The sequence below is a fragment of the Xiphophorus maculatus genome, chromosome 14 (genome assembly GCF_002775205.1).
Source record: "Xiphophorus maculatus strain JP 163 A chromosome 14, X_maculatus-5.0-male, whole genome shotgun sequence".
NCBI lineage: Eukaryota > Metazoa > Chordata > Actinopteri > Cyprinodontiformes > Poeciliidae > Xiphophorus > Xiphophorus maculatus.
Window position 1 is genome coordinate 25,448,607 of NC_036456.1, and position 23,011 is coordinate 25,471,617.

The following is a 23,011-nucleotide window of genomic DNA, read 5'->3' on the forward strand; positions in this document are numbered from 1 at the left end:
AAAAACATCAACTTAGAGATTAAACAAATTTAATGACATTTTATATTGATAAACATTTAATGACTTTAAAACAGATTCATATATTTAATACATTGTGTCAAAAAAAGTTAATTTAAAATAAAAATGTTGGTTTTGTGGTTGCTATTTGTAAACCTAAATAATATCCAGCTGTTGGTTGGAAGGTAAATATTTCATCCACCAGATATTTCTCCAGCTCACCTGAGGTTAAATTTAGTTTTGTTACATTCCTTCATGTAGTTTAGGTGAAAAGTGTCTATATTAATGTGTAGTAATTATTGATATTTCAAATATTTACCAACAGATTCAACATTAGCATGAATATAAATTCCTCTCTGTGGGTCCAAATCAATCTGATCGATCTGTGCAGCTTTTCCTCTGAAAACAAACTGGACAGGGATTCTGCTGATGGCGTCGCTGTTAGTTTTCACTTCCTGTGAACCGTTATTGTCTGTCGAGTGAAAATCCTCCACCATCATCTGAACCGCAAACGGACCTTCAGCACTGCTGTTGGTGGGACTGAATGACAGAGAACAAGACTGGAAGAGAACAGAGAGGAGAAGAAAAAATCCAAATTAAAACTGAATCAGACAATTACAGATTAAGTGAAATATATTTTATTTTCATTTTATTGTAAGTTACATTTAGCAAAACATGACAGGGAGCCTGTGGAATCATTCAACAGATAAGTTGATAAAATTAAACTAATTACCTATATAAATACTAATCAGTATGTTTCTGTGCAGGTGCCCCCTAGTGGTCCTCGACGTACTGCATATACAGTAAATGACAGTTTATTTAAGCTCAAAGTGTGACACTTACAGTCAGCTTACCAAAGAATTGTGTTTAAAAATAACAATGGATAATTAGCTTAAGCCTCGGTCACTCAAAAGAAAAGCTAAAGATGCCAGGATTACCTATATGATCAGAGGAATTCATGTCTGCAGGAATATTATTTTTGCAGTTTCTCAGGGCGAACGTCTGTTTTTAGAACATTATTACAATACATAGCATGCCACCAACACCGCTGCACCCCACGCTGACTAACTGCATCTTAGCACCTAAAATAAAATGAATATTTACTTCAGGCTTTCTTTGACTAACAGAAAACTTTAGTTTCTGCCAAAGCAATTCAGGTTTATTTTTCTTTTATTATGCTTCTAAACTATAAATGTACATGTAGTAAAGCACAGTTTTTAATCTTTTTTTATCTCCATGTGTTTTACATCATAGGAAAACTTAGAATCTACACTTTCAGAATCTGCAAAGAACTCAAAAAGTAGACTTACAAAACAGAACCATCCATCTCATTAGGATGAACAAAGAAGACTTGAGTAATTTTCTGTACATGTAAAAGAGTTTAATAAAAGCCTTTGTTGTACCTTTAAAAACAAACTGGACAGGTATCTTGTTGAGGACGTCTCCTGTGTACCTCTGTGACATTCCACCATTTGCTTGAGTCAAGGTGATCGTCTGTCCGGCAACGTCCTCCATCATGAGCTGCACGGCGTACGAACCTTCATTACTGCTGCTGGTGGGGCTGAATGTCAGAGCACACGACTGCAAGAAAGCAGAAAGAGAAGAAAGGGTCTAAACTAAAATACATGCATGTGCATTTAGATCAGTGTTCAACCGAGTCAGGACCAAGAATGCAGCTCTGGAAAAAATAAGAGTCCACTGCACTGAACCCCATTGAAAACCTCATAATTATCCCATCAAGTATTGATTTCTGAACTCTTCCTGAGTTAAAACGTCAGTATTGTTGTTTCTAAATGAATGTGAACTTGTTTTCTTTGCATTATTTGAGGTTTGAAATCGCTGCATCTTTTTCCTAATATTGACCATTTCTCATTTTCTGCTAATAAAAACTAAATTTTTGCTTGGGAAAAAAGAGACATGTTGTCAGTATTTCATAGAATAAAAGAACAATCATCATTTTACTCAAACATATTATAAAAAAGCAAGATCAGAGAATCTGACCAGTTTAAGTGGTCTCTTAATTTTTTCCAGAACTGTATTACTTATTACTCTGATGTCAAATTCTACTCAGTTTATATGGTATATAAAATGATCACCAGCCAAATAGAAGATCAATTTTAATTTATAAGACTCACATTAAGGTGTCATTTTCTTTTTATCTTTTTTACCTTTGACTTTGGAAAATATTTCTTGATGACTAGAGGACAACTGGCAGATTTGTAGTTTTTAAAGCTTATCTTTAACCTGATTACCTGTCTAGAAATATAAATAAGTTTATATATATATATATATATATATATATATATATATATATATATATATGCAAAACGTACTTAAATTTATAGAGTTTGGTTGGTTAATCAGTTTTAACCTGAGTGAGTTAGACTTGTTTAACTCACTGGCTAAAATAAAGTTTAATTTATTGAAAATTGCATAGATATTGTTTCTTACTGTAGCTGCAGAATTCTTATAATTGTCATTAAAGAATAATTAGTTATCTGTTCTTTTACTACAGACCTGATCCAGGTGTTACTTACGGATGAGAGGTCGATGACAGGTGCCGGTGTGCAGACGTCACACTCGGATGCATTTTGTGCATCTCTGCATCTTATTTCATCTCCATCCGGGTCAAATGCCAACAAGCTGATGTTTCTCTGACAATTAGAAGGAACTCTGGAACAACGAAACCAACAAATGTTTTACACCCACATTTTGATCCTATCAGTGGTTAAAACCCTCAGTTTGTTCACAGTTTAAAAGAAAAGTATCTTGACTGATCAGTTCTTCTACGTTTCTTTTCTCCACATTGTTTTGTTTCAGCTGCATAAAAAGCATTTTGTCATTTAAGGAAAAACTTACCCTAACAGAACCCATTCTCTCCTTAAGTATATAATTTACGTCATAAAACATTTTCTTGTAAGTAGTTTTTGAAAAAGACTTTAGCAAAGCGTGAATGTTGTTTTGTCCCTAAGGAAATATGTGAGAGGAAATGCTAGATTACCAAAATATGCAGTAAATGCCTAAGTACTAACTTTTCATGTTGTTTTTTGTATGTTAACATTATTGCTTAGTGTTATTGTAAAGATAAAACTGACTTAGATGTAAAGCCTGTCGATTGAAGATGGGATTTACAATCAATAAGACCAAAAATCAGATTGAGGTTTTGTCATGATGGGTGCGTTTTTCAAGCCCACATGCAGAACACCACACAGGAGAGCAATGTGAAATAAATTTATTGAAAAACACTGCTGGCAGGAATAGTTGGCTCGGGTCGGGTCCAGGGAGAGAGGCTGGTTCAGGGAATCAAACAGTTCACTAGAGAGGCAGAGGGAGGTGATGAGTTCAGGTTTGTAGGAAATGACAACGTTAAGAGTGAAGGGGCAGATCTTACTTGTGATCGGCAGGTTAGAGAAGTGGGAGGGTAACTGCAGCGTCCGGGGTTTTAGTTCTCAGAGGTTCCAGGTGGTCGTCTTGTCTGACAGCGGGGATCCAGGAGGCAACGGGAGTACGTCGGAGGAGGAAACACCTTGAGGCAGGAGAAGCAACAAAGAAAACTTTCACTAGGAGCAGATCAACAAGACAAACCAGAAACAAGCTTCTAGGGGCTCAGAGGTACCGTGACTGGCTAACACTCAGGCGCCGAAGGACTGGCAGTCAGCTCCTCTTGAACATCTCGCTGATGAGCCAAAACTCGCATCAGGTGTGGGATGACGTCATCCACGCCCTCCGACGGAATGGTAAAGGCGCCATCTAGTGGTGGAGAAAAACGAGTGCATGCACAAAAACTCCACAAAGGAGCTAAAAGACCCCGGAACATGACAGGTTTAACAATTTTAACAATTATATATGATGCAAATATCAAGAAGGGAAAAATTGAAATCACCTCAGAACAGGAAGGACCGTGGTCAGTGGAGATGTGTTGGGTTTGCCGGTATCGGAGCGGATTCCTCCCTCATCCTGCATTTGGACTCTGAACAAAACAATCCCATTCCTGTTGTCTGTCCAGTTCCCACCAGAAAACCTACAAAGGGACAAGTTAGAAAGTGTTCAGCCGTAACTGGTAGCCAGAGAACCCAAAAAATGTACTCAAGTAACAGTAGCACTCAAAAATTAAAGGTATAAAGAATCCATCCAAGAAATGACTCAAATTAGAGTAAAAAAGTATTTTGTAAAAAGTCTCAAGTACTGAATAACTGATCAAATTATTAATCGTTTGGGTGAAAATTATATCATCAGATGAACCAAAACATAAAGCTAAGTGGAAAGTTTGCTACTTTCAGGACAAAAATTACAATAATTCATGTAAGTAACAAAAATAACAAAATCAGGCAAAATAAATGTTTCCATATCCGTTTCCTTCAATGAAAAACTTCAGAAACTTTAACGGAAACTACAAGTTTTTGTCTGTCTGGTGAATTTCTGGTTAAAACATGTTTGTTTTTCATTCAGTGGGTAGAAAATCCTGACATTTTACTCTAATAAGGATAGAAATACTTGATAATAAAGTTACTCAAGTAAAAGTACAAAGTACAAAGTACAGCGCAGTAAAAAATACTCCTAAAAGAACATGTTTTCAAAAAGGTACTTAAGTAAATGTAATTGAGTAAAAACTACCCAATTCTACTAAGTATCTCCAGAACAATGATTAAATGTCTTCACGTTGATCAGTTCTGAGTTTATTCCTGTGTTACTCTGAGGTGAACTCACCCAAACTGACTCAGCTGGCTCCCATTATTCACACTGGTAACCAGTCTTTCTTTCTGACACCATTCGCCGCTGATTTCCTGGATTTTGTTCAAGGTTATCTCTGAAAAATTGCAGCCGTTTCCACAAACCTGTGCATCAACCTCTGCACATGTGCTGAAGCTGTACAGGTAGCGAGCCACGGTCTGTGGATTGAAAATAGGAGAGTTTAATAAAATCCAAAGGAAAGGAGAAGCTATAAAATGGTTGAACTCACCGGGAATCCGCCTGCTTGGAGGTCTTTAGCTGAGTAGCTGTACACAAAGCCATAATAATCAGCCTGTGACCCGCTGATCAGAAGCAGCAGCAGCAGGACAGACGATAACATGTTGACTGAATCAGTGCCTCTGTGCACAGACTGGATGTTGTTAGAAACAAAAGGCTTTATGCTTGAAGAGACTCCCACTCCTTCCCTCTTTGTCTGCTAAGCATCACAGATACTGAAGGTCAGACAGGATAAAGTCACACAAAGGAAACAGACTTTACCTGGAATGAGGAAACGTCGCCGTCTTTGGGGTGGAAGGTGTTGAAATACAGCAAAAACAAATTACAAATTACATTTAAACAGGAATTTAATTCAGTAAAGGGACAAATTTTAAACTCTGATATTTGTGAAATTGTTCACACAATATTTCTGTTTATGTTTCTTATAGGATTTTATTTATTTTTTTTTTTTACTCTACGGGTGTTTTTCACAGTTCACTGTATTGATGGACTTTAAAATATTGTTGTCAGTTTATAAATCACTGGTTCTGGTTCTGGTTCTGGTCTGAATCCCCAGAACCAGAACCAAACATGGAGAAGCACAAACCCAGCTGCTTAGAGTTACTTTTGGATATTAATAAATGAAGCTTTGACCAACATTTTGATGTGCAATGATGGCACTTGATAAAATGCAATGTTTACTTGTTTACTGTCTTTTATGACTTTGTATTTTTGTGACTTTGAAATACCTTGTTTTAAAAATAAAATTGATTGATTGATTGATTGATTGATTGATTGATTGATTGATTGATTGATTGATTGATTGATTGATTGATTGATTGATTGATTATGTGTTTCTTGGTGAATTTATTTGAGTTTCTCCTGCTCCGCCTTTTCTTTTTGCTTACGCCATCTAATTTTACTGCTACATTTCTCGGAACAGGTTCCTCTTTGTCTCTGTTGTTCTGCCAGGAAACATGTTGGCATAATGAGTCACAGTCAAACCTCTTAATGGGTCACATTCATCACTTCACCTTCTTTCACACCTGGATGAATGTACCAGCAGAGCCTGATCCACCTCGGACATGACAGACACGTCCCTGAAGGCGGCGTTTGTTTGGCCTCTTAGTTTTTCATTTTTACTCCTATTGCATAAACATGTGGGAAAGATTTCCTTTTTTTTTTTTCCTAAACAGGACGGATTACTAGTCCTGGTATATTTAGTTAAAATTACTTCTAAAGATAAAACCTTATCTGAACAAGGACAGATTTTACATATCTTTTTTCCTTTTCATAAATACAAGCAAATCCATTTAATTGCACAGAAGAAGCCATAGTTTAATACAAGTGTTGAAGGATTACTCTGAAACTCATCATGTTTTGGTCATAAACTTTATTGTCTAAACATAGGGAGAACAAAAAACAAAAAACAAAAAAACTGTTTTCCCATTTTCTCTGTTTTTATTCTCACATGGCCCTGCTGGTGCATAAAACACAACAATGCAAGAGGGAATACATCAAATAATTGTTTAAGGCTTCTAATTTTTTGCCTTCATGTTGATGGTGAGTGTATGTAAACTTCTGAGTTGAATAAAACTCGTCAGCATTTCATAACAGAACCATTACTTTCATTTGGATCATTCCTCTCACGCCAAGTTTTGTTCATAACCACAACTTTTCACTTTCGCCTTTTCTGCTTTTCACGTTTATTAACCATGACAGACTGTATCTGCATGAAATACTTTTAACAGAAATTTATTCTGCACAAAAACAGAAAGGTAAAGCCGTCAGCAAAATATCATCAAGAACCGTTTCCAGCGTAAAATGCAAAGAATGCAGAAAACCTTGATTTTAACATCGAGAAGCGAGTCTGGGATCCTAAATGAAGGACCTTTGGTTTTGTTACCAAGTTCTTCTGGAAACTGAATTTTCTCCAAAAGCTGTCTTTTTAAAGGCTTTATTCTATTACTAGGAGAAAAAAAAAACAGTGTTACTATAAAATTTTATAATTGATAAACAGCTGGAAATATTATGCATTAGAGTATTCTGGATAATAACTTTTCATTATGGTTCACCAAAATAAGTATAACCCCCTGAATGTGAAGAAAAACTGAAGGAAACATATTTCTAGCCACATTGAGGCTCAGATTCAGGCTGTCGCCTTCACCACACCATCACTTAACAGCTTTAACATTATATCTGGAGGCAGCCCTCGTCTTTTCAGCTCATCTTTGATCTGGAGAGGAAAACACAATTCCCTAAGTTAAAATAACATTTTGTCAAGGAAGAATAGCAATGCACAAAAGGAAAACAAAAGTAATTTACTGCAGAAACAATTAAACTTAGCAGACTAGAATAAAACTGATAATCATTAACGTTGACCAAGGTTACTGACCAGCTTTATGATGGTTGCAGAGTCATTCTCCAGTGATAGTGAAGTGTAAAGCTTTACATTCAGAGCCAAAACATAATCTAGAAGAAGCACAGAGAGTCAACATTACTACTTAAAACAGGATCATTAATCAATAAGGATCATTTTTCATGTGTGATGAGTCATCTTTTCCAACATTTAAATCTTTAATATCCATTTTAAACCAAATGCAAAAATATGTGTCCCTATGGAATATTTTGTCCATTAGCTTCCATTCAAACTCCATTTTGTTGAAATGCAATTTAGTTTCTGTTTTCCTGGAATTTAAATTCCTTATATATGTTTTACAAATGTCTTTATTCATTATTTCCCTAAATAGTGATAGTAATTATCATCATTATTATTATTATTATTATTCACTAAAAATAGCTTACTGTCAAATAATGTGTGGGTATTATTTATTATTATTATTATACTCTTATTACCATAGCAACCAGTAACTGGCGGCTCCTCCCCCTTTTTTCTGTTAACTGTTAACTGTGTTAGCATCAGCTCTGTTTTCTTTACAAGTATTATATTTTGACATATATTTTCAACAAATTTAAATGTATACAGTGATTCGTGTGTATTGTCATTATTAATGCTCTGCATTTTACCGGTGTTTAATTTTACAGCTAACTGCTGCTAACTGTTGCTAACTGCTGCTAACTGTTGCTAACTGTTCATTGGGAAATATTGCCCTGTAGTTTGTTTAGGGTTATTTGCTCTATTTTATTTAATGTAAAGGGGCAGAAGCTGTCAGACTGATGTTAACTACCAACTTGATTTTCTCTTTTAAACAAATACAATGAATCAGGTTGCCTCTGTTGTGAAGTCGGCCATATTGGACCAGAGATGAACACAGAAGAGTTACACATGCACAAGCCAACATTCGTGTTCGTGCAGATTGTGTTCTGTTTCAGTGAAAGTGGATTTTTCTAAAGTAAACTGTACTCCTTTGTATTCAGTATACAGAAATTCAAAGTGGCGTGTAATGATGTAATGAGGATGTAATAAGGATGTAATGAGGATGTGATGAGGATGCTGCTTAGGATGCGGCACAGCAGTTGATGACGAACCATCTACTGTCAAACAATATGTGGATGGAAACTTTCAAAAGACCATTTTTTTAGTTCCAGGGACAACGATGGAGCACTTTATCAAGAAAAATGTAACCATAAATGTTGCTGCTAGTTCCCTGCCATTACTTATAATAGCAAATCTAAAAAACTACAAATTTACCAGGTTTGGTGAAGATCTCTAACTTCAACTTCAGTCACACTTACATGGTCCTGGTGCAAATGTTGCAGAGGGTTGGTTGGTAGTTGGTGAGAACACAATCGTAGTTGAAGGAAGTGCAGTTGTTGTGCTGGGTTGATCGGTTGTAGTTGGTGGAGGTGCAGTCGTAGTTGGTGGAGGTGCAGTCGTAGTTGGAGGGGGTGTAGTCGTAGTTGGTGGAGGTGCAGTCGTAGTTGGTGGAGGTGCAGTCGTAGTTGGAGGGGGTGCAGTCGTAGTCGGTGGAGGTGCAGTCATAGTTGGAGGGGGTGCAGTCGTAGTTGGAGGTGGTGCAGTCGTAGTTGGAGGGGGTGCAGTCGTAGTTGGTGGAGGTGCAGTCGTAGTTGGTGGCGGTGCAGTCGTAGTCGGTGGAGGTGCAGTCGTAGTCGGTGGAGGTGCAGTCATAGTTGGAGGGGGTGCAGTCGTAGTTGGTGGAGGTGCAGTCGTAGTTGGTGGAGGTGCAGTCGTAGTCGGTGGAGGTGCAGTCATAGTTGGAGGGGGTGCAGTCGTAGTTGGAGGTGGTGCAGTCGTAGTTGGAGGGGGTGCAGTCGTAGTTGGTGGAGGTGCAGTCGTAGTTGGTGGCGGTGCAGTTGTAGTTGGAGGGGGTGCAGTCGTAGTTGGTGGAGGTGCAGTCGTAGTTGGAGGGGGTGCAGTCGTAGTTGGTGGAGGTGCAGTCGTAGTCGGTGGAGGTGCAGTCGTAGTCGGTGGAGGTGCAGTCGTAGTTGGTGTAGGTGCAGTCGTAGTTGGTGGAGGTGCAGTCGTAGTTGGAGGGGGTGCAGTCGTAGTTGGTGGAGGTGCAGTCGTAGTCGGTGGAGGTGCAGTCGTAGTTGGAGAGGGTGTAGTCGTAGTTGGTGGAGGTGCAGTCGTAGTTGGTGGAGGTGCAGTCGTAGTTGGAGGGGGTGTAGTCGTAGTCGGTGGAGGTGCAGTCGTAGTCGGTGGAGGTGCAGTCATAGTTGGAGGGGGTGCAGTCGTAGTTGGAGGTGGTGCAGTCGTAGTTGGTGGAGGTGCAGTCGTAGTTGGTGGCGGTGCAGTCGTAGTTGGAGGGGGTGTAGTCGTAGTCGGTGGAGGTGCAGTCGTAGTCGGTGGAGGTGCAGTCATAGTTGGAGGGGGTGCAGTCGTAGTTGGAGGTGGTGCAGTCGTAGTTGGTGGCGGTGCAGTTGTAGTTGGAGGGGGTGCAGTCGTAGTTGGAGGGGGTGCAGTCGTAGTTGGTGGAGGTGCAGTCGTAGTTGGAGGGGGTGCAGTCGTAGTTGGTGGAGGTGCAGTCGTAGTTGGTGGAGGTGCAGTCGTAGTTGGTGGAGGTGCAGTCGTAGTCGGTGGAGGTGCAGTCGTAGTCGGTGGAGGTGCAGTCGTAGTTGGTGTAGGTGCAGTCGTAGTTGGTGGAGGTGCAGTCGTAGTTGGAGGGGGTGCAGGCGTAGTTGGAGGGGGTGCAGTCGTAGTCGGTGGAGGTGCAGTCGTAGTCGGTGGAGGTGCAGTCATAGTAGGTGGAGGTGCAGTCGTAGTTGGTAGAGGTGCAGTCGTAGTTGGTGGAGGTGCAGTCGTAGTTGGTGGAGGTGCAGTTGTAATTGGTGGAGGTGCAGTCGTAGTTGGAGGGGGTGCAGTCGTAGTTGGAGGGGGTGCAGTCGTAGTCGGTGGAGGTGCAGTCGTAGTCGGTGGAGGTGCAGTCGTAGTCGGTGGAGGTGCAGTCGTCGTCGGTGGAGGTGCAGTCGTAGTTGGTGGAGGTGCAGTTGTAATTGGTGGAGGTGCAGTCGTAGTCGGTGGAGGTGCAGTCGTAGTCGGTGGAGGTGCAGTCGTCGTCGGTGGAGGTGCAGTCGTAGTTGGTGGAGGTGCAGTTGTAATTGGTGGAGGTGCAGTCGTAGTTGGTAGAGGTGCAGTCGTAGTTGGTGCAGTTGTAGTTGGTGCAGTCGTAGTTGGTGGAGGTGTAGTTGTGAATGGAGGTTGGATTGTCATGAACATAGTTGATGGAGGAGCCGTTGTAGTCGGAGGGGAAACAGTTGCTGCAGCTGTGGATTATGCAGCAGATCAGCAGCAACATTATCACTTCAGGAAAATGTTGCTTGAATTCAAACTGAAAAGAAAAGTTGAGATTTCCACTCACTGCTCCCAGTCGTCACAAAGACACATCGAAAGTCAGACTGGTAGACGGAGCCGGAGGAGCTGTGGAGGTAATTAGAGAAACAGCTTAGATATAAAACTATAACCCATCAATTCAGTTTAACAACATATTAAAAAGGTAGATTATACAAACAGAAATTAAGCACTAAATGATTTTGGACTTTCTCAATAATTAACCATGCAGATCCCTTTGGTGTTAAGAGATCGGAATAGAAATAACAAGACCACACGTAAAAAATATGAAGCAGCATTTTGAGAAATATTAAGAGTTTAAGCTTTTTTCCATACATTAATAAGATAAGACACTAACTTTGCTTGGACAACAAAGCAGAGAGTTTGTTTCAGTCCTGCATCCCTGGCTGATGGTGTCCATGTCAGGCTGAAGTTTCCTGATCCTGATGAATTCTTGGCTAAACCTATTGGTCCGCTGAACAGGAGCTGAGTGGTCCTTTAATAAACAGGAGAGACAGTTTGTTACATTTATATTTCCAATTTTTCCAACCTGCAAAGGCATCAGGTGTTTTTAAAGTCACACACTCAGGTTATAAAATGTGGATTCAACCTTCAAAGTCATAATTCTACCATGTTTTTCATCCAGTTAGAAATATCACAGTTTCAAATTAAATTTTTAGCTGTCTAATTAGTTAATTAACCAACTAAATATTTAAGTTGAAGCTAAATATTTTGCTCATAGCTAAATATTTAGGTAATTAAGTAAAGTAAGTTCACTTGCTGGTAACCGTTAGTGGACTCCTGCTTTCAAATCAGTTCCTGTCATCTCTTTATCATCATTTCTTGCTTTCTTTTCTTGTACATTTCAGCTTAAACCAAGAGATGAGCCATTTTAAAGTTATTACAGACCCTTAACAATGGATCTACAGCAACAGTTACTGCTAAGGAAGGATTCAGTCTGACCAGGAAGTGACGTGGACGTTCTCAAGACCCAGCTTTTATTTTGATAGTCAACATGTCAAAGTGCGGTTGTAGGATGGTGAGGTAGGCGCGGTGGATCCAGGTTATGGTGAGAAAAATGATGATTTAATTATGAAAGTACAGAACATCCAGGCAACACAGGTGAGCAAAAGGCTAGGAGCTCAATCTCTGGTAGCAACTGGTACAGGGCAAAAGCAAAGACATGTGACACGACAGGATAAACACAACAGGGATCCGACAAGGAGCAGGGAACCTTCCTTGTGTATTCCTTCCTTAAATACACAAGGAAGGTAATCAGGGGAAATGAGGGACATCTGAGGACAATCAAGGGCTAAAGGGACAACATGGAGACAAAAAGGGAACACAGAAACCTAAATAAAACATAGAAAAACCAAATCCTCACACAACATCCACTTATTGGTAGTGAATTTGCATATTAACACAAACATGCTAAATATTTAGTCTGCAAATTAAGTTTGCAGCTTAAAGTTGAGCTTAGAGCTAAACTAAATATATATTGATCTAAATAAACAGCTTGCTAAAAAATTTAGTTTGGAGATAAAAAATAAATTTTGAGGTAGATAATTAGTAGGTAAAATAAATATTTAGCTTGACGGTAAAACTGTCATTTGGAGCAAAATGTGTAACTGACAAATTAGCTTGCTTATTAAATATTTAATTTGAAACTGACATTTATACACGAATGAATAAAATGGTGAAAATATGACTTGTGATATGTAACAGGCTAAATCACCCAAATCTTTGCTGATCAGTTTTGACCGTGTAACTTTAAAAACGGCAGCCGGCCGTTTCTGTTGGCATTGGCAACGCTTTTTGTTGGCATCATAACTGTTATGCTCAGACAACGGCTGTTGATACTGTTTTTTCAGTCAGAAACAAAATGAAGAAAACTTTTCTTGATTCTTGTTTCATTTGTATTTGATTCATCAATGTTGCTGCACTTGATGGGAGTTATTTAATGCATGAGGTTAGATTAAACTCCATGAAGGGTTAATTTTAGAGATCACTCACTCAGCCTGGGTTGCTTCTGCTCTGACGATGATTTCCACAGCCTGGTTAACGTTGGTGAGGATCTGAGCTCCATGTTCAGGAGTTGGAGACAGAAACCTGGGCAGATATTCACCTTCTGTGCAGGATGGAGCTGCAGGATCCACTGGAAGAAAATAACAAAGAAACAAATGAATTCAAGCTGAAAGGAACTGGTCAGTTTGGTCATTAAATCAAACATGAAGCTGCTGGAAGGTTAAATTTAGTTTTGTCAAGTTCCTTCATGAACTTTGGGCCAAAGTTGTGACTGTCTATTTTAATCTGTAATTGCTGATATTTCAAATGTTTTCCAACAAATCCAACATATTCAGCTCAGAAACAAACACTTTTAGTCCAGAGCAGCTCAATGTATCTCAAATTAAGCTGATAAACTGCAGTTTTACCTCTGAAAACAAATTGGACAGGAATTCTGCTGATGGAGTCACTGGTTGTTTTCACTTCCTGAACACCACTGCTATTAGTCAGAGTGATGTTCTGCCCGGTAAAATCCTCCATCACCATCTGAACCGCATACGGACCTTCATTGCTGCTGTTAGTGGGACTGAATGACAGAGAACAAGACTGGAAGAGAACAGAGAGGAGAACAAAATGTCCCAAATTAAAACTGAATCAGGTGATTATGTATTATGTCAAATCTATTTATTACCATTTTTCTGTAATGTTTGTTTCTCTGTCATCACTGAACTGATAAGAATACGCATATAATAAAATAGATTAAACAGATAAACCAAAACACAAACAAAATACATCATGTCTATTTAAGTGCCTCATTTTAGCAGCAGTTCAGCTTTTCAACAGGCTGATGGAGTCTAGTGGCTCTTAAACAGACTAGATTAGATCAACGTTATTGCTTTTCAGACAACAAAGAACAATTGCAGAGAAAATGCAAAAATAAATTTAAGAATTGCAATAGTAGCTTAAGCTAAAGGCAGCATTGGGTGGCCCTCGCATCTCTGCACTGCCACTCCATTGCAATTGTGAACGCTCTCATGACATCTATGCATTTGAATGTCACAAATGCATGACATTCAAGCCATTTTTCACATTTAATGACAAAGTAGAAAAATCCAGACTATCCTGTGTCACTGACTGCAAATGTCAAGATTTGATACTCACTGATGAGACACTGAGGACAGACGGAGGAGTGCAGATGTTGCACTCTGAACCAGCTGCATATCTGCATCTAATGTCGTCTCCATCTGGATCAGAGACCAGCAGGTTGATGTTTCTCTGACAGTTTGAAGGAACTCTGACAGAAAAAGAAACATTTATTAGAACATCACAACCACACCTCTATCAGTTCCTTCAGGTATTTGCTTCACAATTCAAGCATGTCTATCTAGTTCTCCAAGGTTTCTTCACCACAACAATTTTATTTCAGTGGTTTTGCTTTCTTATGGAACAACCTCCAGAATAGTTTCAGTTCAGTTTTCTAAAGATGAACTCTCTCCACAGAAAACACCTACTTAGATTTAGTTTACATTTATTTATCTGACAGGTTGTTTTAAGTACAATAATGTTCACTTTGTAGAATAACAATAACCTCTGAATTATCCCATCAAAACATCAACATATGTAACCGATTTTGTAAATCAGGAATAACCGTCCGATTTTTATTATATTGATTATCTTTTGCTTCTGATTTGCAGAGTTTCATCTGTATATGCTGATGAAGAATAAAAAACAAAACAAACGACAGTTATCTAAATATTTTTACTGTCAATAAAATGCTGTGTTTGTAGATAAAATATTGTAAATGATAACCAGAATTACCTCAGCAGAGGGATGATGGTGGTTTGGGGTGATGAGTTTGGTTTGTTGATGTCAGAACGGTTTCTTATTTCAATGAGCCGTGTAGCTGCTGATAGTTCAATCCCATTTCTGTTTTCTGTCCAGTTTGTAGCATGAAACCTACAATAGATCATATTGAGATGTTTAGGAAAATAATGCTGCACAACCATATCATCAAAGACCAATAAAACTAGATAATCAACTGATTGTAACAGGTATTCCTCCTTAGAAAGTAGGAAAACCCAATCAGCCCGACTGATGAAGCTGTTTGGTTTAGGATTTTTCAGCATCAGTCCTCAGTTTTAATGTGAACATAGCAAAATTATATTTCCATTAATGTTGCAGTTAACTTACGGAGAATCTGATGCAGTCAGGAATGAGGTTGAAAAAGTCTCAATGTAGGCCGTCTGACACCAATCACTTCGTCTTTCATCAACTGGATAAACTGGGAACTCGCTACATTCTCCATCACATAACCAAGAGTTAAACTCTGCACAAGAGCTGAAGCTCACCTTAAAGTTATTGGATTCCTGTGAAATTTCAATGAGGAGGTGTTGAATACACTCTTTATAAAAAGCCAGTGTGATATTTTATAAAGAAGCTCAACTTACTGGGTATCCATCTGGCTGAAGGTCTCCAATAGAGTAGCTAAAGACGACGCCATAGTAAGAAGCTTGAGCTCCGCTGATTAACAGCAGCAGCAACACAAACGACAACATGTTGACAGAGTGAAGGTTTCCTGAGAAAGACTGAAAGTTATTAGTGTCGAATGAAGTTATTCGTCCACAGACAGGCTCTAGTCCACACCCACTGTGCCATTTATAGAAGATTTAATGGTATGCTCTGATATAGTTGGCCTGAGGCTACCTGCTATGATGAAAATATCTGATGGCTGAATGTTTACATTCAAAAGTGCAAAATGTGAATGATGAGTTGTAGTAACTACAAAAGTCACAAAACTTTTGCTTAGAAATACGAATAAATTAAGAAGAGAAAAGATTTTAAACTCAGCTTCTTTTATAAAAATATCAATCTCTTCCAGCCTATATTTATACCAACACAGCTAAATATTTAGTATCATCCACTGAAAACCACCACACAGAGTAGCTGCCTTTGTTACAAGATACAATGTTTGATTATTAAAAACATGAATTTCATCCATCCATATATTTTCTTGTGCTTATCTGAGGCTGGGACTCGGGGTTAGCAAAGCAGGGAGACCCAGACTGCATGAAGGTTGTGGTTGATGAACACAGTACTGGTTTACATAAATTATCTGTTTATAACCATAACTCTTCACCTTTCACCTTTTCAGCTTTTCCATCATGACAGGATGTATCTGCCAAACAAAAATCTAAAACCTGCAGCTGTGGTCATCAACAACCATCCCCAGTGTGAAAAACAAAGAGGCTTTTATGTAACTGCAAGGAAGGCAGAAAAACTTTATTTTAGCATCATGAAATGAGTTGGGATTCAGAGACATGAATGATATGAAAGATCATTCAGGTCTCTTTTAAAAAACTTGATGTTGTTAGGCCAATAAACAGTAGCACCATATCATTTTATTCTGTTTGTGTTGGGAACTGAGGTTTTGGTTTCTTTGTGGGATTTTTTTGTTTGCCTGCTGCTTTCCCCCTTCATCCACTAGAGTATATGAGGAGCAGGCTGCCAGCACTTCAACGCCTGAGTGTTTGCCAGTAATGGTACTCTGCGCCCTTCCGAGCAAGCACTCTGTGTTATCCCTGAGATTACTTCTAGTAATCATCCTCTCTCTCTCAGGTGTTTCCTTGTGACGCCTTGGAAATTCCCCTGTGAAGCCCAAGTTCTGGCTTTCTGGATTTTCCTCCCTCGTAACGCTGTGGATTGTTACCCACTGGTTGCCCGAGTACCATCTTCGTCCCTGCAGATCTTCAATAAACTGTTCCTGGATTCTCAGCTGGCAGTCGGTTTGCTCCTCTTTCCTCTGCACCTGAACTTACCTGTCCGCCCTCTACATCCCCAACAAGAAACTCACTCAGTCAAGACCTCACACTGGAACCCGGATCACTTCAAGGACACCCACAAAGAGACCATACCCTGGAGACCACTGTATTACCCCCTGGTGGAAGTTTTTCTTCATATCAAGTAAGATCAGTCTAATTCTCCCTAAAGTTCCAATTTCCGACAACCTCAAACTCACCATCTCATTCTCACTGATCTTCAGTGTACAGACGACACCGGTTGCCAATTCCCAAGGACAAGAATCACACAATCTCACTTTTTATCATTGTTTAAATAAACTTTATTTATCTGATCTTCTGTTCTCCTGGTGGTTTTCTGTATGTGGGTAAAGAAATTGGAACCCAACATGGCAGACTGCTTTTATTGACAATTAGAAATTATATGCCTAAGAACATTTTGACTTTAAAGTATTTGATCACATTTAAGGCAACAATATAAACTTTTCATTTGCATTAATTAAAATAAGTTTTACCCAGTGATAGATGAAAGAAAGATGAACAGTTATAGAAAACACATTTCACAGGAAAGATCAGATTTATTCTCATTTTTAGCCACTAGGGGGCGGGAGTTGTAACTCCCACTAACCTACTGCTCAGCAGCTTTAGAGTTATGTCAGAAGACAGTCCTTGTCTTTTCAGCTCCTCTTTGATCTGGAGAGGAAAAACATGAAATCAGTTTTAAATTATATAAACAATAAGTCACACAACAAAACTCAAACACAGTTTCTTGCTCAAAATTAGAGTTGAGCTTTGTTTCAGGTATACAAATCCTTCAAGTTAAAGTCATATTTTGTGTAACACATACAAAGAAAAGACATCCATCCATTTATTTCCTTCCTGTTATCTGATGTTGCAGCCCAAAATGTGTCTACTCAGCATTGTCTAGGATATCTGTTCCCTTTGTGACCTGTGTTTGGTTGAGGATGTTGGAGTAAGAAATTCCTTCTACAGCCTGTGAAAATAAATGATTCAAACAAAAGGAGATGTCGGTATGTCTAGGTGTGTGTGTGTGTGTGTGTGTGTGTGTGTGTGTGTGTGTGTGTGTGTGTGTGTGTGTGTGTGTGTGTGTGTAATAATTGTAATAAGATTCTGTTGCACATCCCTGCTTCAGAGCAGAGGTAGAGCTGGGTTGTGTTGTTACTCTGTCCTCCTTGCATGTGTTTGACACATTGTCAACCATCTTTGTTTATGGGTTTCCTACCATCTCATCCTTTCAGTCATTACTGAAAGCTTGTGATCATAGATGAGGAAGGGAACGCAGATCGACCAATAAATCAAGAGCTTCACCTTTCGACTCAGCTGTTTTTCACCTTGATAAATGTGTAGAGTTCCAGCAAATCAGAAACAAAACTCTGGCTAAACCTGTTGGACTAGAATGAATCACATTGTTGTCTTTAACATTGACGTCAACAAGGTTACTGACCAGGTTGGTGATGGTTGCAGAGTCAGTCTCCTGTGACAGTGAAGTGGAGATTTTTGCACTCAGAGCCAAAACATAATCTAGAAGCACAGAGAGTCAACATTACTATTTATAACAGGATAATTAATCAATAAGGTCACAAATTCTGGTTTGAATTTTAGGTTTCCACATTTTTCTCTTGTAAAACTGATTTGCTTGATGAATGTCTTTTTGTCTATTGACTCTATGGGATAGAAGTAAAAAAAAAAAAAACATTTTCATAGTTTTTTAAATTATAATAATATTGAAATATGCATTTTGAATGGAGAGGACTGAAGGTCAGAATAGAAGCAGAAAATTAAAAGACCCTTAAGGCTAATAATGAAAGGCTTCTGTTAAGAGTCTACATTTATTCATGAACTTCTGTCACACTTACAAGGTCCTGAGTCTGGTGTTGAGTTTAGGAGGGAGGTTGTAGGAGGTGTAGTTGTTGTGGTTGGTTGTAGTTGTTGGCGTAGTCGTAGTTGGTGTAGGTGTCGTTGTAGTCGGAGGGGAAACAGTTGTTGGACCTGTGGATGGAGCAGCAGATTAGCAGTAACATTATCAGATCAATGAAAAGCAGATTGACTTCAAACTCAAGACCAAAGCAGAGATTTCCACTCACTCTCACCAGCTCTAACAAAGAAACATCAAAGGTCAGACTGGTGCACAGAGTCGGGGGAGCTGTGGAGGTAATTAGAGAAACAGCTTAGATATAAAACTATTATTTAAATGACCAGTCAATTCAGTTTAATGAAATCTTAAAACAGCAGTTTCAGCAGAATTTCAGAAACATGACTATGATTCAGTTGTGATGAACTCAATGTTTCACCATTTTCCTCTTTCTTCTCTTCGTTTGTCAGAGTAGATTTTAAAATTCCATGATTGGTCCATAAAACTCTTAGTGTTATTGGCCCGAAATATATTTGACTTGTCTCTCAAGAATGAACCATGCAAGAATTTCTGCTGTTAACTGTTAATACTGTTAACAGTATCAAAACTAAACCATGGAAGCAGCACTTTGTCATGGTGGGTGTTGGCAAAAGACTGCAGAGGTAATATGACATCAGCAGGTGCTTTGCAGAATGATGCATATTTATCAAACTGAAGACGATATTTTGCAATCAGGATGCACAAGCTGGATAGTCACATTAACAGATGGATAACAACATATGACCAATGAGTGAACAAGAAACACAAACCTGGCAGAACTACTGTTTTTGGTCCCAAAAATGTGAGGGTCAAGATCAGTCCTGCAACAACCAAAATGCTGCTGCTGAGTCCTGAACAACAGTGGTTCATAAATCACTGGACCAGCGCATCTTCTGGACCCTCGGGTCAGTGAATGATCATAATGACTGTTACCTTGCTGGCCAGACATTTTGCCCCAAAGCGAAGTCATAGTGCACCAGATTGTCTAATGCCAGCTTCGCCAGCGACCAGGTGAGTCAGTCCATCTTTTCATAACTGACCTGCAATGTCTGGCAAGCCTTTGTGAATTTGGAACTTTAGAAGAGGAGATTATTTGAGACCAGCAGAACATACAGTACAGACCAAAGGTTTGGACACACCTTCTCATTGAATTCAATGAGAAAGTGTGTCCAAACCTTTGGTCTGTACTGTACATCCAACCCTAATCTATGGAAGATACTGTTTATGTCACCAGACAACTTCTAGCTGTCACAGGCAGTTGGCATGAACAGCTGGAGTCTGGTGCTTTGCTAACATCTCAGCTAGTGCTTCCTGAACTGGCTCCTTTATTATCTGCCATGCTGGCAGAAGTCGTAACCCCAACAGCTCAGCTTTTCGAACCTACATCTCTTCATTGAAGTAAACGTGGCGGGACACCAGAGTGCCACAACACCCCAATCCTGTGGTAAGTGTGGTTCACCCTCCCATCTCACATTTACACCAGCATGTCCATCCTCGGGACAGAGGTGCCAACGCTGCAGAAAACTGAACCATTGCTCTAAAGTGTGTCGCTCTTCCTAACTCCACAAACTCTCCACTTACTCATTCAGCCCAACAACCATTCACTCTGTGGACTCCTGCTGCAGGCCGTTTAGATGATGCATGGTGGAGTTGGACAGCGTCTGCTGTTGGACACCACTGTCTCCATATCTTTGCTCAATGAGTCCACAGCCCGGTGGCTCTTTCCCCATCAGGTTATCACAGAGGCCCAGAGACTTACTGCTATTGACACTAAAATTGACATTTTGTGCAGTGCCACCTTTTCTGTCTACTATGGCACAAGAACTTTCCCAATAATCACATTCACAAGTGTATCTTTTCAGCATCTGTCATTGAGTTTGCTCCATTCAAATGTGGACACCATAATCCACACAGCTGTGCAGGAACTCCTGAGTATCTAGTCATGTTGGTCATGATCGGCCTTTCACACAGTTTTATTGCACCAGCCTGTTTCAAGCTTTCTTAAACTTAGAGGTTTTTTAGCATGGGGGGTCTGATGTAGCATATAATATGCTTCATCAGCCTGACAACTGCCACAGGTGAACTGAGTTGTAAATGCAGAAAGTTAATAAAAGAAAGACACTGTAAATACAAAACAAGATTTCTGGCATGTCTAAATAATCAAATGTATTTTCTAAATTCTAATTTGTGCAGTTTTATGGTCAATGGAAACACAACTAATAAAGATTATTAGATTAATCTGTTAACTGGTACGATTAATTTTTAACCACAATCTCCAGCTTTTTTTGGGAGATGATATAATGTTTCCAGGACAGTAAGGATGTCCTGGAGGATTTACTCCAGAAAGTATCTACTAGAAAGCATCCAAGAAGCATTTTAATCAAAAGCCTGAAATTAATTGAGACCTTTCACCTCTTCAGTTTTCATCTTGTCAATCAATCAATCAATCAAATTTTATTTGTATAGCACATTTCAGCAGCAAGGCATTTCAAAGTGCTTTACATCATTACAAACACAGAAACACAAAGCAACATAGAATCAATAACCAAAACAAAGCATTAAGTCAAGTTCCATCAATAAATTTGTAATTGATTACATTTCAAATACAATTTTAAACAGGTGGGTTTTTAGTCTAGATTTAAAGGAACTCAGTGTTTCAGCTGTTTTACAATTTTCTGGAAGTTTGTTCCAAATTTGTGGTGCATAGATGCTGAAAGCTGCTTCTCCTTATTTGGTTCTGGTTCTGGGGATGCAGAGCAGAGCAGAACCAGAACTTGAGAGGTTCTGGAAGGTTGATACAACAACAGCAGATCTTTAATGTATTGTGGTGCTAAGCCGTTCAGTGATTTATAAACTAACAACAGTATTTTAAAGTCTATTCTTTGAGCTACAGGGAGCCAGTGGAGGGACTTTAAAACTGGTGTTATGTGCTCCATCTTCCTGGTTTTAGTCAGAACGCCAGCAGCAGCATTCTGGATCAGCTGCAGCTGTTTGATTGATTTGTTGGACAGACCTGTGAAGACGCTGTTGCAATAATCAATACGACTGAAGATGAACGCATGGATGAGTTTCTTTAGATCTGGCTGAGACATTAGTCCTTTAATCTTGTCAACCTTTATTAGCATCAGTAATTTATTCTGCAACCAAAAAAATGCTAAAACCTGCAGTCAATTTCTTCAAGAACCATCTGTAGTGAAAGGAAAGATGAGTCGTTGATATAACTGCAAGGAAAACAGTAAACCTTGATTTCACCATCTTAAAGTGAGTTTGTGATTCAGAGATTTAAATGACATGGAAACTTTCAACCTGACATGATTTTATCCAAAAACTGTCATTGCAAAGATTTGATGCCCAAGCGACAATTATACCTGTAGGGATTTGGTTTTTCTTTGTGTTTATTTAGTTTTCTGTGCTCTGTTGAGTCGCTGTGTCTTGTTGACCTCCTTGTGCATTTAAACCCACCTGTGTTCCTTGTTCTTTGTCGGGTCCTCGTCTCGTCTTGTCTTCTTGTCTGTCGTCAGTTGTTCGATACGTACCAGAGACTAGTGCCTGGCCTTGCTCACTCTGTGCTGTGCTTCTTGTGTTGTCGTCATGAAACCATCATTTCCTCTTTATAAGACTATGGAGAGTTCTCAAAGAGTTTATTCAAACTGTCAGAAAAACATCAACTTTTTGGTTTTAGACCCAGAAGGAGACGACATTAAATGCTGATGAGCAGCTAATAAAGTGTATTATCTGCTCTTCACTGAATGTCCTCAGTGTTTCATCAGTAAGAATCAAATGTTGATAATAAATAAGATGGATTTGCAGTCAGCTTCATTAATCAGTCTGGATTAGAAAGAGTTCCCTCCTCTGAAATGCTTTACACAACTTTTTAAAACTCCTACGATGATGTAAAACCTGAGAGAAAAGTGGTTTTCAGTTTTAAGTTGAGATCAGATTATTGGTAATAAAATATTTGTCTGAGGTTTGCTGAATGTTTCCAGGATCTCTGCAAGCTGCTGCAGGATCAGAGCTCTGAGCTTCCTGACACAATCATATTCTTTCAGCTGCTGGTATCAGACAAATATAAGTCTAACAACTACTAGACTGTTTCAACTTATTAAATATATGAATCTGTTTTAAAGTTATTACCGGTAAATGTTTATCAATATAAAATGTCATTAAATTTGTTTAATCTCTAAGTTGATGTTTTTTCCAACAGGTTTGTTGACATGAATTCACATTTTGAATGATCAAAACATTATATTAAATAAAGGCTGGATTTAATGGATGCTGCTAAATATTGAGCTGTGTTGATATAAAAACTTGACGTTTCGTCAAATGAAGCTGGTTGAGTTTTAAAATCTGTTCACAGATAAAATTGTTTCCTCTCAATTAGTGCATTTATTTTCTTAAACAAAAGGTTCATAACTTTTCCAGTTACTGTAAGTCATATTTTCACATTTTGAATGTAATCTTTCAGCCATCAGATTTTTTCCTCATACCAGGTAAAGGACATCCTGGTCCATTATGCTGTGACATACCAGTGAACCATCACCAGTGGGTGTGGACCAGAGCCTGTCTGTGGAAGAATAACTTCATTTGTCTCTAGTAACTTTCAGTCTT

At 39.0% G+C, this 23,011-nt stretch overlaps 3 protein-coding genes across 3 annotated transcripts; all 3 read right to left on the reverse strand.

Annotated features, from left to right (window-relative positions):
- Positions 1-106: 106 nt before the first annotated feature.
- On the reverse strand, positions 107-5,074 carry LOC111610795. Its single transcript, XM_023345724.1, has 6 exons — positions 4,958-5,074; positions 4,705-4,886; positions 3,881-4,018; positions 2,535-2,670; positions 1,401-1,578; positions 107-557 (listed from the first exon to the last, which is right to left on the reverse strand). Exons 1-6 carry the CDS (start codon positions 5,066-5,068, stop codon positions 517-519), a joined length of 786 nt encoding a protein of 261 aa, XP_023201492.1. The 5' UTR covers positions 5,069-5,074; the 3' UTR covers positions 107-516.
- A 1,983-nt stretch (positions 5,075-7,057) lies between these two features.
- Positions 7,058-11,144, reverse strand: LOC111610906 (low-density lipoprotein receptor-related protein 2-like). Its single transcript, XM_023345977.1, has 5 exons — positions 11,052-11,144; positions 10,725-10,783; positions 8,641-10,629; positions 7,340-7,416; positions 7,058-7,180 (listed from the first exon to the last, which is right to left on the reverse strand). The coding sequence occupies exons 2-4, from the start codon at positions 10,748-10,750 to the stop codon at positions 7,362-7,364; spliced, it is 2,070 nt and encodes a 689-aa protein (XP_023201745.1). The 5' UTR covers positions 10,751-10,783; positions 11,052-11,144; the 3' UTR covers positions 7,058-7,180; positions 7,340-7,361.
- A 1,558-nt stretch (positions 11,145-12,702) lies between these two features.
- Positions 12,703-15,278, reverse strand: LOC106700223. Its single transcript, XM_023345978.1, has 6 exons — positions 15,145-15,278; positions 14,888-15,063; positions 14,516-14,653; positions 13,859-13,991; positions 13,126-13,303; positions 12,703-12,848 (listed from the first exon to the last, which is right to left on the reverse strand). Exons 1-6 carry the CDS (start codon positions 15,250-15,252, stop codon positions 12,703-12,705), a joined length of 879 nt encoding a protein of 292 aa, XP_023201746.1. The 5' UTR covers positions 15,253-15,278.
- Positions 15,279-23,011: the final 7,733 nt, after the last annotated feature.

Bases quoted from the DNA above. Each gene is read 5' to 3' on its own strand.
- LOC111610795 (XM_023345724.1), bottom strand. From the start codon at position 5,068: ATGTTATCGTCTGTCCTGCTGCTGCTGCTTCTGATCAGCGGGTCACAG. The intron at 4,887-4,957 runs GTGAGTTCAACC...TTCAATCCACAG, and splicing joins TCCAAGCAGGCGGATTCCCG to ACCGTGGCTCGCTACCTGTA. The intron at 1,579-2,534 runs GTAAGTAACACC...GCTTTCTTGCAG, and splicing joins CTGTCATCGACCTCTCATCC to TCGTGTGCTCTGACATTCAG.
- LOC111610906 (XM_023345977.1), bottom strand. From the start codon at position 10,750: ATGTGTCTTTGTGACGACTGGGAGCA. The intron at 10,630-10,724 runs GTGAGTGGAAAT...CATAATCCACAG, and splicing joins CTTTGTGACGACTGGGAGCA to CTGCAGCAACTGTTTCCCCT. The intron at 7,417-8,640 runs GTAAGTGTGACT...TGCTTCTTCTAG, and splicing joins AACATTTGCACCAGGACCAT to ATTATGTTTTGGCTCTGAAT.
- LOC106700223 (XM_023345978.1), bottom strand. From the start codon at position 15,252: ATGTTGTCGTTTGTGTTGCTGCTGCTGTTAATCAGCGGAGCTCAAGCT. The intron at 15,064-15,144 runs GTAAGTTGAGCT...GAAATTTCACAG, and splicing joins TTCAGCCAGATGGATACCCA to GAATCCAATAACTTTAAGGT. The intron at 14,654-14,887 runs GTAAGTTAACTG...GATCTATTGTAG, and splicing joins CTGACTGCATCAGATTCTCC to GTTTCATGCTACAAACTGGA.